Raw genomic sequence first — 12,482 nt, forward strand, 5'->3', positions numbered from 1 at the left:
CTATCTATCTATCTATCTATCTATCTATCTATCTATCTATCTATCTATCTATCTATCTATCTATCTATCTATCTATCTATCTATCTATCTTTGCTCTAGAAGTTAGACCATAAATACTTGGTACACTGTAAAACATTTTAAGGTGGTTTAACTTGAAAATGAAAGTCCACCTGCTGCCTTGAAATGCAATTTAAGTCAAGAAGAAAATTATTTTGGTTTTATCTCAGAAGTTAAAGTTCCTGAAGTCGATTTAACAACAAGAGACAAACTGACTAAACCTTGTTTTTTAGGCTCATTAATCTTGAGTTGAGCTTTAACTTAATGCTGCAATTTAAACCAAATAATTATGCAGGAAAAACCTGCTCTCACCTGGTTAAAGAGCCACATTGCTCTATTATTTTACTCACAATATAAAGTTAAAATAACCACTTACTTTAGAATAGTTTAAATTCTTGTTTCAAACTGCATGAAATTTATTAATGTGATGAAATTTATTAAACATCACAACGAATTGTCCTGAAAAACATTTAGCAGGAACAGGAAGTTACCCTCCAGGTTTGCAAACTTAATAACACACAAGAGTCAGACCAATGTAACACTTCAAGACAGGAAACCAAACAAGCCGCTAAGCATTCTGGGAAATGGTTCCCACTCCTGTCTAATTTCTTCTTTCAGTTTTTTAAGTCTTAATCTACAAACTAGTTTATTCAACTGCTGGAGGTTTGACTAAATTAATAAAAAGTTAACACAGCTCGTTGGTGTAAGTTTAAAACTCGCTGCATTTATTTGACTAGACGACAGTAGATGGTAGTAAAAGTGGCTGAGAGGTTTTACAGTGTGACGTCTTTTTAACTCGACTCTTCCAGGAGTTAGGAACGGATCGGTTCGGTTCTCTTGCTTAAGGTGGGAAAGCGAGCAGCTCCTGGCCTCTTCCTGTCTCCGTTCAGTCAGTCGGGTTCTGGGTTTGGACCAGTAGGCCGCAGTCGGTGAGTAGAGTGAAGCTCTAGGCTCGGGTCAGGCTCTGCTGCAGCCCGATCAATTCCTTTCACTCATTATCAGCTTATGCTTTCTCTGTGAGCGTGTTGGTCCAAAGGAACCAGCCTTCCCAGTACCATCTGCCGTTGGGTCAGTGTGGTGTCCCCCCGCCTGCGCCCATCCCCGCTGACCTCCAGAAGAGTCCGAAAGGCTGGCCTGAATTGTGCGTGACCTTTCCGCTGACCCCCATGGAGGAAAGGGGCTTTACTGCCTCAATGCAGGAGGCAGAAAGAGACAATAGGGCTGCAGCTCTGCAGCCGAGGATCACCAGCTTTCAGAGAAGGAGGACGTCCATTTCATACCGCAGGGCTGCAGAGAATCACTTACTGATCAATGATTTAACTGGTTTGAAGTCCTGAAATCTCATCAAATACAGTGAGAATATACACTAAAAAAAGAAACATGATTATTTCTCACTGTCTGAAGTTAGATTATACCAAACATTTCTCGTTTTATGTCACTCAGAATTACCAGAATTATTTATTTTTTGCAAAATGTTACAAAACTTGAGATTTTTTTCTAACTTATTTTTGTCTTTGGTCCAGTTTCCAGTGTTAATATCTTGAAATAAGGTAAAACTTTTCAGCAAGATATTAGAGCTTGTTATATCGATTTTAAAAAGTATTAGCTCCTCTTGCAGATTATTTCACTTATAACATGACAAATTTTCACAGGTTTTAAGTGAAAAAAAAATCTGCCAGTGGAACTTTTTCATCAATGTTAAGGATTTATTTACTCAAAACAAGCGCCTACATCTTCTAAAAAGTTAGTTTATCTTATTTCAAGTGAGCTAAGATGTTTACACTAGAAACTAGACCAAAAGTACTTGGTGATACTTTGTGTTTTTGCATTGACCAGCGGATCCCACCGAACCCCACCGAACCGTGACTCTGCAAATATGTGACGCCCAATGTGAGCTTTAACGCCCCCTGCTGGATCAATTCAGCATCAAACTACGACATCCTCAACAAAACAAAAGCATTACCTTGTACTAAGGAGTAATGACACTCAAAGGAGATTAGATAAGTTTATTTAAAAAAAAATTAGAGAATAAGCAACAAATATCGCTGCAATTGCATCCATTTAAAAAACGTTAAAATAGATGTTAAAGGAAATTATTTTCTGATCAGGTTTATAAATAAGAGAACCATGAAGGAAGGAAGTATTAATGCTAGACAGAAACTTTACATTTTCATCAAGTTTACATGATAATACATGGAGACAAATATTTACACTATGTGTGTCTGGAAAATTATTAATGCCGCACCAATACACAAAACAACAGTAATTATTTTTATTTTGACGACCGTCTCACTGTGTGACACTTCCTGTTGCCAGGCAGATTTTTTGTGTTTCTGATTTCCTTTGTACTTTTTCCATGATGACTTTACCACACAACAACTTTACTGAATTTAAAAAACAAGAACTGTGTGATAAAAAAAACAGTAAAAACAGAAACGATCTGTAATGAGGTAAGTACTTTTTTACATCATTTTATGTAAATATTTCAGCCTGGAAGCATAATTATGAGCATGTTTGTGCAACCAGCTGTAGTTTTTTAAATTCCTTACAGTTTTTTTTAAAATAATCATTCAAGCATGACAAAAACATCAAAATATAAACATATTTATACCCATGGCAAGCGTATAAAACCTTTTTGCCCCACGTCATAAGAAATAAGCAAATAACTTGACATAAAGTCGTTGCATTCGGGGTTTTATGTGTTTATTTTGCAAACATTTATATTCAGTCTATAGATATGCTATAGGTAGTTAAAATTAATGAAAAAAATAATTCTGCCCTTTTTTCTGCTGTAATGTCGCCTCTAGCATACAAAGAGATATGATAACACCTTTAAAGTCTACATAACGTGTCACAAATGAAGGCCTTGATATTTCTCTTTAAAATGAATGTGAAAGGAGAGAAAGTGCTCGTTTTAAGCAAAGTTCACATGTAAACATTTAAACACATGAAGCAAAAGGTCATGAGTGATTCAGACAGTCTGCAGTTTGGCAAAGGTTCAGAAGTAAGACTCGTCAACAAAGTGCTTCACTTTATAAAAGCAGGAGTAAGAAAAACGTCAGACAGGAAGCGGGCCGCGTTATCGTCCACCCTCGCCGATCTGTAAACATGGCAGCTAGTGTAAACGCATTTCACCGGTCAGAAAATGTTAAAACTGCTGCTCAAGTACAGCCATTTCATACAAAGGTATCACAAATTAGTTCTCAGTTTGAGAAGAACAATCTGTACACAAAAAAACGTTGACGATGCGCTCTCAAAAACGGAGCTGCAATCAGACGCCCCCTGATGAGATAAAAACAGTGATGTCACAGGACAAAAAAAATAAAAAAAAAACAAAAAACTATTTAACATGTTAAGGCCACCTGGCAAAGGTTTAAGCTAAAACCCAGGGATAAAAGGTGAATTTACATCGATTCTTCCGGTGCAATCAGAGTGGAGAAAGATGCTGAAGGTAGATGTAAAAGGCACAGGTGTGTCTGCAGGTACGTTAACGCAACATGAGAAAAACTAAAAATTTAAGAGATACTTGGGTATTTTACATCAATATATACATGAGTGCATAGTATCCAACACTGTGTGCTGCAGCCACTTCTGCTCCTCTATGGATGACACAGAAACAATAATTACTGAAGCTTCTCACTGGTCCAGGTTCATCACTACCTCAACAATCTAATATTCACCAACACATTTAGATTAACTCGTCGCTCAAACGTGTATGTAACGCTGTCCGCTGTAAGTGGCTTTGAGGTCCATGCATCCAAATATCTGAAATACTGGAATGAAAAATGTAAAATACAGGAAATAAACTGATGGGGAAAAAAAGCTGTTCACAATGATTTTCAAACTAAATCAAAACGGTTAGGTATTTTAAAATAGTGACAAATTTAGTTTTTTATTTTAAGAAGAAGTTTGAGCTCAGATGGCGACTCTGGTTAGTCACCATCTTTATCTGGTTAACAGGTCATCTTTATCTGGTTAACAGGTCATCTTTATCTGGTTAGTCGCCATCTTTATCTGGTTAACAGGTCATCTTTATCTGGTTAGTCGTCAGTCACTACCATCTTTACTGCTGGTAGCGACTGATATGTTTCTGTTCAGTTGTGAAAAGTTTATAAAATGAACATTATTTTCCTGTCGATTGAACTAAAGCAAACTAAATGGCAGTAAATGTTACTTTTGTTGAATGAGATGGTCTGAATCCAGCTGCTTTGTGCAGCCGGATGCAGCTGGACTTTTCCACACCAGTGCCTCAGATACGTTCAGGGAGGCATGAATTCATTACTTCACAGTATTTATGCATATCGGCTCACAAAAAAAAAATCAACCTAAGTTTAACACATCACAGCATTTAACCAGAACAAGTGACAGTAAATACATACACCTCTGAGCGGCTCCCCATAAGGAATCTGATTTGTAAACGTTGAAAGGTGCAGATAAATAAAGTATCTGTCTCTTTTTTCCTCCTGTGAGCTCCGTCAGTGGACCGAGCGACGGCTCTGAGGTTTTCCTTCATCTGACCCTCAGCTGGCAGGTCGCGGTCCTGGTCTGACTGCAGCAGCATCCGCTCCCCTCGTCCAATCACGGCGGCCGTTAGTCGACGCCGTCGAAGCCCTGGGCGTTCTCGATGGCGATGTTGAGCTTCTCCCTGAGCTTCTCGAACGACTCGTAAGGAGGGAGGTCCAGACGGTTGAAGCTTTAGGGGAAGAGGAGGAAAATGATCAGGATCAAATCTGCATGTGGGGAGAATCTCTAATAGGGATGAATTAGAATGAAAAATGCCTGATTTTATTTATTGTTTCAAAAACAAGCAATCAGCAGGAAAGAGGAAACGTCTGCATACATAACGAAGAAACTACACTTTGAAACTAATCCTACCCCTTAACTCAATTTAATGAAATATACAACTTATTGACTCAATAATCATCAAAAATATTAAATTAAAACCATGTTATAATATTTGTGTGCCTGTTCAGCATACTGTGTTAAAGAGACACCAAATAAATTATATTACAAAATGGTTACAAACCAACAAGACAAGAAAATCTACAGATACTAACAGTAATAATAATAATAATAATAATAATAATAACAATAATAATAATAATCGTAAATAACAATTGGACATACAGCATCAGAATAATTACTAAATCCTAACCAAATTCTTCTTAATCTGTGTTATGTAACAATAAATAAAATTTAAAATTAAAAAACAGAGAAAAAAATGATACTAATGACAGTAAGATAACAAAATAAACAACTATTAACACAGAAAAAGGAAGGGAGAAACTCATATTTGTGTTAATTCCATCTTCCCTGTCCAGTGTGAGTATCATAGCTTTGTTTGTATTTTTAAACTAGTTGATGTTTTGACATTGTTTTAGCTCCATATTCATTTCATTCCAGCTACTGTGATACAAAATCTTTTCATAGCTGTTTGGACGCTACACATTTTGAAATTCAGTGTTCAGTCGAAGTCTGATAAAGAAGCCGACTGATCAGACAGAAAGGAAAGTTGAGTGGAAGGAAAAAGTGTGATTGAAGTGCATTTAAAAACCTATTTCACTTTCATAAGCTGAGATGCTTTGACTGTTTCTGGCATTAAATGACTCACTGACAGCCACTGACTGATTTATGAGCAAATCTTTATGTTTACAGTAGATTTTAATCCAGTTTAATTTGATGATGTTGTTTTTAATGGATGAAGCGCTCACCATGTGTGGGCTCTGGGAAGTTTATCACTGGTTCCCCAGAGCTCGATGGTAAACAGCTGCGGTCCGTTAGAGCCTGAAAGTAACGACAGAAACAACAGGAGACGTTTTACTGACGTCAGTTCAGAAAAACACAATAAAAAACAAAGTAATAAACACTGGAAATTAAAGCCTATTTTTAAGTGAAACAGAAGAAATTACAGTTTTTTTGTTAAGGGCTGAAGTGATTAATCGATTATTGAAATAATCATCAAACAATTTAGTAATCGATTATTGAAAACTGGAGTAAAAAAAACTATTTGCTGAAAGAACACCACACAAAATTAAACAAAAACATTTACATTTTGAATTTAATTTACTAAAAAATCCTTCTTTCTCCGTAAATATGTTCAAACCAGAAGTTTTAGCTTCACCTCTTTCAAATTCTGCAGAAAACCTTTAGCTGTCTAATTATTACTGACTTAATCCAATTTTTAAAACTTATAAATATTTCTTTGGCTGCAGATGCTACAAAAACATCAAGTGTTGACCAAACAAATGATATGTTGTCGAAATAAAATGTTTATTTTCTTAATTAAGAAAGGAATTGAATTATTTATTTTCATCTTTTAATGCATTTCTAATTATGTGGTTAAAAATCTACAGACTGTGCCTTTTTTCTGTCTCACCGTAAAGTTCTGCGAACCCGTTCATCGGGACTCTGGACGTTCCCGTCACAAACTGCAGGAGTCGGATTCTCTTTTCTGCATCCATCAGCAGCACCGTCTGCACAAATCAATAAACAATAATCAATAAACAATCACATCCCAGCCAAATGACGGACTCTGAACCGAGGTGAGGAAGATGCTCTTGCCTTCCAGAACCACTGGATGACCATGTGGTCGCCACAGTAACCGTTCTTGTACTTGGTGTTCTGCCTCCAGTCGTTCACGTCCACGTCTCCCAGGCCGCACATGAGCAGCTGGGAAAAGAGTAAAAACACGGAGAGCGGATTATAATCTAGGTTTTCCCACAGGTTTATTAAACATTTTAACACCAGATCAACTACATAAAAACTCACCTCAAGCTCGTTCTCATCAAAAATCCTGATCAGATCCTTTGGTATCAGCTCAAAGAAACCCTGAAACACATAAACATTTACTTTTTCTTTTCCTCCATTTTTACTGCTTCACCACCTCAGAAACATTTACTTACCTCTTTGAAAGCCATCATCTGTTTCTGTATCCTGTTCACAAATCTCCACTGCATCACCAGGCTGCCACACACAAAACGTATGATAAACCCGTCATTTAAGCTTTCAGAGCAGTAATAAACGTATCTGAGTGGTTCTTACTCGATGTATTGCTTCTTGTTTTCATTGGTGACAACAATCTCAGAGCCTCCCGGTTTCAGGTCATGCTGGTGAGTCTGCAGGACGATATTTATTATTTATTACAAGTTATTTAAATTAAATGTCTGGAGGAAAGTGTTGGAGATGCTGAACATGCCTCTCCAAACAGCTCCTCATCAATGGTGAACCTCAGGTCCAAATCCTCCGGGTCGTTCTCCAAAATCCACTTTAAGGAGTTAAAGTACTCGCTGTCCTAAATTGAAACAGACGCAGATTGAAAACGGTCAAAATGTTCCAGGTAATTTTCAGTTCATCGTCTCCAAACGCGGTGGAACTCACGACAGACTCCATGTCCTGCAGCGTGATCGGCTTCTGCAGCATCATCTTGTAGAACGGCCGGATGAAGAACGCTAGAGAGGTAAACCGAGAGACGAGGCTCAGAAAACATCCATCATCGCAGCAGGAGGAGTTTTTATCAACGTTGAAGCACCACTTCCTGTTCAGTCAGGAAGCGCTTACCATCAAGGAGTTTTCCGTGAAACACCGCCATGCCAGCCACACGACCAATGAACTTGAAGTAGGTCAGGTGGTCTTCATTGCACAAACCGGAGTTGGGGTTGATCTGCAGCGTGTAGTTGTCTCTGAAAGGAACAGAAGATTAACGAAAACAAATTCAGTTTTTCAGCTTGTGTGCGTGTTTCTGGTGTCAGAAGCAACACCAAAGCTCTGACTGATGCTTATCTGAGGTAATGTGATTCGCTGGGTTTGGTTACAGACGACGTTCTGGGGTGTTGGATGATAAAGAACCGACTCTAACCAGCTGGCTCAGATGAAATCAGATGGCAGGACAGACAAGACGTTTTCTCAATCGGCAACAAAATAACAGCAACGCTCTCTCTCACGGCGACTCAAGCTTGGCCTAGTTAAAGCCCTCTGACCTGAAAACTAACAAGTCAGCAGCAGAAAGGGTTGCTTGCTTCTCTATTAAGCAAAACATGCAAAGAACTAAAATTAAAGTGCATTTTTACCTGAGTGAACGATAATCAGGTCAACACAGAGGCCCTTTTCCGTACTTTAAAGTGACGCTGATTATCAGTTTTCCATTTGTTTCTTTCTTAAATTTTATGTTGGAATGTAAATCTTTTTCTATTTGTGAGGTTTCTACATGACCTGTGCATACACAATTAATTAACTCAGCAGAGGAAGCAAGATCACTGCAGAGACACAAAACCTTACCAGGTATTTTTGGTCTAAATATTTTAGTACAGTTTCTGCAACATATTTGAGCTCATTGTACGTGAATAATTCCTTAATATTGATTAAAAGTCACAGTTCCTGTCTCGTCATAAGTGAAATAATCTTGTGAGATTTTGTGTTTTTGCACTGTAACGAAGCAAAGAAAATATTTTAATAGAATCTTTTCTGACTAGCCGTTTGTCACAAATACAGTTTATTCTCTTACTTCTTTATTTTACTTCTGGAATGTGATATTTACCAAAAACAGAAGTTGACATAAAATAACATTCAAGCAAAAATAAGAGCTATTAGCTGATAAACTGGCATTGACAGGACGATGCAGCTGCACCGTCCTTCAGGAGAGTTTATTGTAAATATTTATTATTTCATAAAGACATGACGTCTAGATTCAGTTCTGCTCTTCATATTCCTTGTTTTTGGTGTTGTTTTTTACATTTTAACACGGCACTGAAAGCAAAAAGCAGCTGAGATTCTTATGTTTTAAAATGGATTTGAATCAGTTTCTATAAAGCAGAAACATTGGCATATATCACATTAGCAAAGCATATAATTTAGACCTTTAATCAGACAATACAAACATTTATAATAGCCGGTTCACTTGAAAACACATTTTAAATACATCTGTTTAAGATTATCTTCAACACTTTGGAGGACGGAAGCTTTTCAACACATAGTTAATGTTTTTTTATGGGTGCACTGATTTATCGGTGCTGATTTCCTTAATTTTGGGAGATCGGTGATCGGCTGATGTTTGCATGTGAAGCTGATATCATCCACTGATCTTTTCTGCTTCAGCAAAAGTCTAAAAATCAATCGCCGTCCTCTCATGTCAGAGAGAGACAGGCCTGGCAGACCGACTCTCCAGGTCACGTCTGCACATTTACAGTAAAAATAGTCGCCCCACTGTTGCCGACTCATCAACTTTCTTGCCATATTCAGCAACGTTTCAGACAAAAAACTAATTGGTATCGGACGAAATCAGAATCAGCAGGTCAGGCTTTTTAAAAGATGGTGATGAGCGATGGGACAGAAAACGGCAACAACTTCTGTTCTGATGTTGCCTTCCTATAAAACAAACAGCTCAGGTAAAAGAAGAGAAGCTGATTTCTACTTTAAGTGACTAACCAAAGGCAAAATCAAACGAGATAATAAAAGTTTAAACATACGTGGCAGAATACTCGAACAGTCCGTAGTACGGGTTGAACATCTCCTTGGACATGAGGAAGAACCACTCTCTGGCCAAGCCGCCGTAGTCCAGGCCCTTTTCTCCCTTGAACTCCACCCAGAGTCGAGCCTTCAGCAGATCCGGCCGCTTCACCGCCAGGATGCGTCTGTAGGAATCCTCCAGCACCGAGTTTCGTTTCAGCTTCAGCTCAAAGCGGTTCGGGATGTCGGCCTTTGTTGGGAACAAACGGCGTTCAGCTGTTACCTGCCGCATCAGATCTGTAATCGCTGCTGCTGTCTGATGAGACTCACCGGTTTGATCAGCTTCTTTCTGAAAAACTCGTACTTCTGCTTGTAATCTCGAGAGTAAGGCACGGCCTGCGATGAAACGACGGCATTAAGAGACACTACAGCTTTTTACTCACTGCAAAAACACAAAGTCTTAAGTATTTTTGTCCTGATTCTAGAGCAAATATTTAAATAAATGGAATAAATAAGACTTTCAGCAGGAAACATGAGCTTGTTTTCAGTAAATAATTCTTTAAATTTGATGAAAAAGTCCTAGTTGATTTGTAAAGAGTGAAGAGTTATATGTAAGGTAGTTTTGACTCATTTTACGTGTACTACGATAGAAATAAATCCAAAAATCGTGTGTTTTTTCAGTGCTTTTATGGCAAAATGTTTCTTTCTATACTCACTGGACCGGTTATAGCCGAGTTCTGCAGTCTGGGATCCTCCCACTGTGTGGCTCTGGTGTCTATCAGATGAAACATTTTATAAATGTCATCCACAGACAGTAAGACAATGTTAATACTGCATGAATTCAGTTTGTAATTTTGAGTCTATGAAAGCGTACGAACTGTGATTTATGAAGAATATCCTGCCATCGCTGTGGATCCGCTCCTCCCATCCAGGCTGCAAACAAAGAAAACATCAGAAACATGTTACAGAACTTCATGTCCACCAAGCATCCAGCGACCTAAATACATATATACACAAGCATTTGTCCCAGCCATGTTGTCTGCAACCAAAGAGCTTACTGGCAGCGGGCCGAGGTCTTTGGGGTCGAGGGAGCCGGTCCTCCTTATCTGCGGAGGAATCCTGAGCCTGGGATCTTCCTGAGGAGAACAAGCGGGTTGTGTTTCAGTCACAGATAAATAACGTCAGTCGGTGACGGAGATCAGACGCCGCTCCTGCTCTCACCCAGGTGGTCATCTTTGTGTTGTGATTGATAAAGAAAGGTCTTCCGTTTGGAGCGCAGCGCACCTCCCAGCCCTGCGGTAAGCCTGAGGCCTCTGCGCTCGGTCTGGGTTGAGCGGCGTCTGTAGGGCTGACCGCCGCCGGCTGGGGCTGCGGGCTGGAGTTCTGAGGCAAAGCTGATCCACTCTGTGGTGCCGCCGCCGCCGCCGATGCTGCTGCTGCTGGTGCGTCTGCAGGTTTCTGTCCAACAAATAAACCAATAAAGTTTTATATAAAGTTTAGTATAAGAATTGGAAGAAACAGAATCGATTATTTTATAAACAGGGCAGCTTTTGTGAAACCAAATTTAATCAAAGTTTAAAATAAATCTAAAAATAAGACGATTATTTTCTCTCGCCCTTCCTGTGATTTTGTTGTGACCTGCATTTTTTATTATGTGAATGTGTTTGTATTAGTTGGTTTTATTTAATGGTTTCAATGAGTAATAAAAAATAAAGTTAAAAAAATTTACATAAAGCTCAGCATAGCAATTTTTTTCCTGTGAAATTTCATGAATTTATATTTTATACATTATTAGAGTCTAAAGTCAAAGTAGAGAAAAGTTTGTTTAAAAAAACAACTAAATGTCAAACAAATATTAAAAAACAATAGTTTTCAGTTTGAGAGTCATGTGTGGAACGATTGTTGTGACGAGCTAAAACTGTCTTTCACTCTAAATTTAAAAAAGTTTACAAACAATTTGTTAAACAAATACAACAAGGTCTGATTATGATCATTTTCATTTATGAGTTCGTCTACAGACTCAGTTAAAATTCCTTACAGATACATTTTAGATAAATACACAGGAAAAACTCTGCTGTTTAAATTTAGAAATGACTGTATTTCAAAATTAATACAGCCATTTAAAAGTGAAGGTATGATAAGTTTATCATTCCACTTACACGCTTTGGGTCTCCTCTTGTCATTGACAGAAATTTAAATATTCCTGTTTCCTGCTGATTTGTTAACCAAATCGAGTTCATTCAACTGGTGTTGCCTCTCCAGTCACTTCAATTCAAAAACCTTTTTCATTGCTAAATTATGCAATAAATAGACATACGAGCTCAACAACAGAGATATTTGTTTTCAATCTGTAATTTAACCATCAGTTTGGTGAGAAGCGTTATTATTATAGCCATTCAGCTTTCAAGTGTGTCAGGAAACTATGAACCTTCACATAATGTGGGACGTCTGTGCTTGCTGCAACATGAGTTGCATTCAGATGATACTTTAGGCTTGAACAGATTCGCTGATAAGCCAACTCCTTTTTGCAGAACTTGCACACAACAGCGCCCATCAGGTCATCTTTAAAAGCAAAAATGAACCACCAGAGGGCCAGGAGAGGATCTGCTGCTTGCAGATGTTGACTGTGCATCAGATTTATGGCCAGAAACACAGAACAAAGATCAAGCGACTAGTTGAGTGATCTTTGTTTTTCCAGATAAACAAAAATAAACCTCTGCTATTAGTTACTGTAGGACGTTTTCTTTACTTAAGGTTAGAGGTGTGCCGATCGATCAAATGTGTGGCTACTAGAGGTGTGCCGATCGATCGGCCACCGATCATAATCGGCCGATTTCCGTGAAAAAGTGTATGATCGGTGATTACCGATCACGGTCTCTTGTTGCCGATCAGCTGCATCTTATTTCCCAGCCTGCCTGTGCAGCTGGTCTCCTCTTTCCTTCACTCCGCGCAAACGCGCAGCAACAAATCCTAAGCGATGTGGA

General features: G+C 38.4%; 1 protein-coding gene across 3 annotated transcripts in view; it reads right to left on the minus strand.

Moving 5' to 3' along the window:
* Positions 1 to 2,743: 2,743 nt before the first annotated feature.
* Positions 2,744 to 12,482, minus strand: part of nedd4a (NEDD4 E3 ubiquitin protein ligase a) — a 36,287-nt gene continuing 26,548 nt past the window's right edge. For 2 of the 3 annotated variants that reach the window (XM_007574854.2, XM_016662226.1), the window contains 16 exons: positions 10,720 to 10,956; positions 10,557 to 10,634; positions 10,377 to 10,431; positions 10,215 to 10,273; positions 9,829 to 9,894; positions 9,519 to 9,748; positions 7,615 to 7,736; positions 7,435 to 7,505; positions 7,253 to 7,348; positions 7,099 to 7,172; positions 6,960 to 7,020; positions 6,826 to 6,885; positions 6,619 to 6,726; positions 6,434 to 6,530; positions 5,769 to 5,841; positions 4,648 to 4,750 (listed from right to left, as the gene is read on the minus strand). In XM_007574854.2, the coding sequence (XP_007574916.1) occupies positions 4,648 to 4,750; positions 5,769 to 5,841; positions 6,434 to 6,530; positions 6,619 to 6,726; positions 6,826 to 6,885; positions 6,960 to 7,020; positions 7,099 to 7,172; positions 7,253 to 7,348; positions 7,435 to 7,505; positions 7,615 to 7,736; positions 9,519 to 9,748; positions 9,829 to 9,894; positions 10,215 to 10,273; positions 10,377 to 10,431; positions 10,557 to 10,634; positions 10,720 to 10,956 (1,590 nt within the window). Of the gene's footprint in view, positions 4,751 to 5,768; positions 5,842 to 6,433; positions 6,531 to 6,618; positions 6,727 to 6,825; positions 6,886 to 6,959; positions 7,021 to 7,098; positions 7,173 to 7,252; positions 7,349 to 7,434; positions 7,506 to 7,614; positions 7,737 to 9,518; positions 9,749 to 9,828; positions 9,895 to 10,214; positions 10,274 to 10,376; positions 10,432 to 10,556; positions 10,635 to 10,719; positions 10,957 to 12,482 lie in introns of all 3 variants that reach the window. The other variant, XM_016662225.1, reaches the window with a different exon arrangement.

Source organism: Poecilia formosa, unplaced genomic scaffold (assembly GCF_000485575.1).
Source record: "Poecilia formosa unplaced genomic scaffold, Poecilia_formosa-5.1.2 Scaffold363, whole genome shotgun sequence".
NCBI classification, from domain to species: domain Eukaryota; kingdom Metazoa; phylum Chordata; class Actinopteri; order Cyprinodontiformes; family Poeciliidae; genus Poecilia; species Poecilia formosa.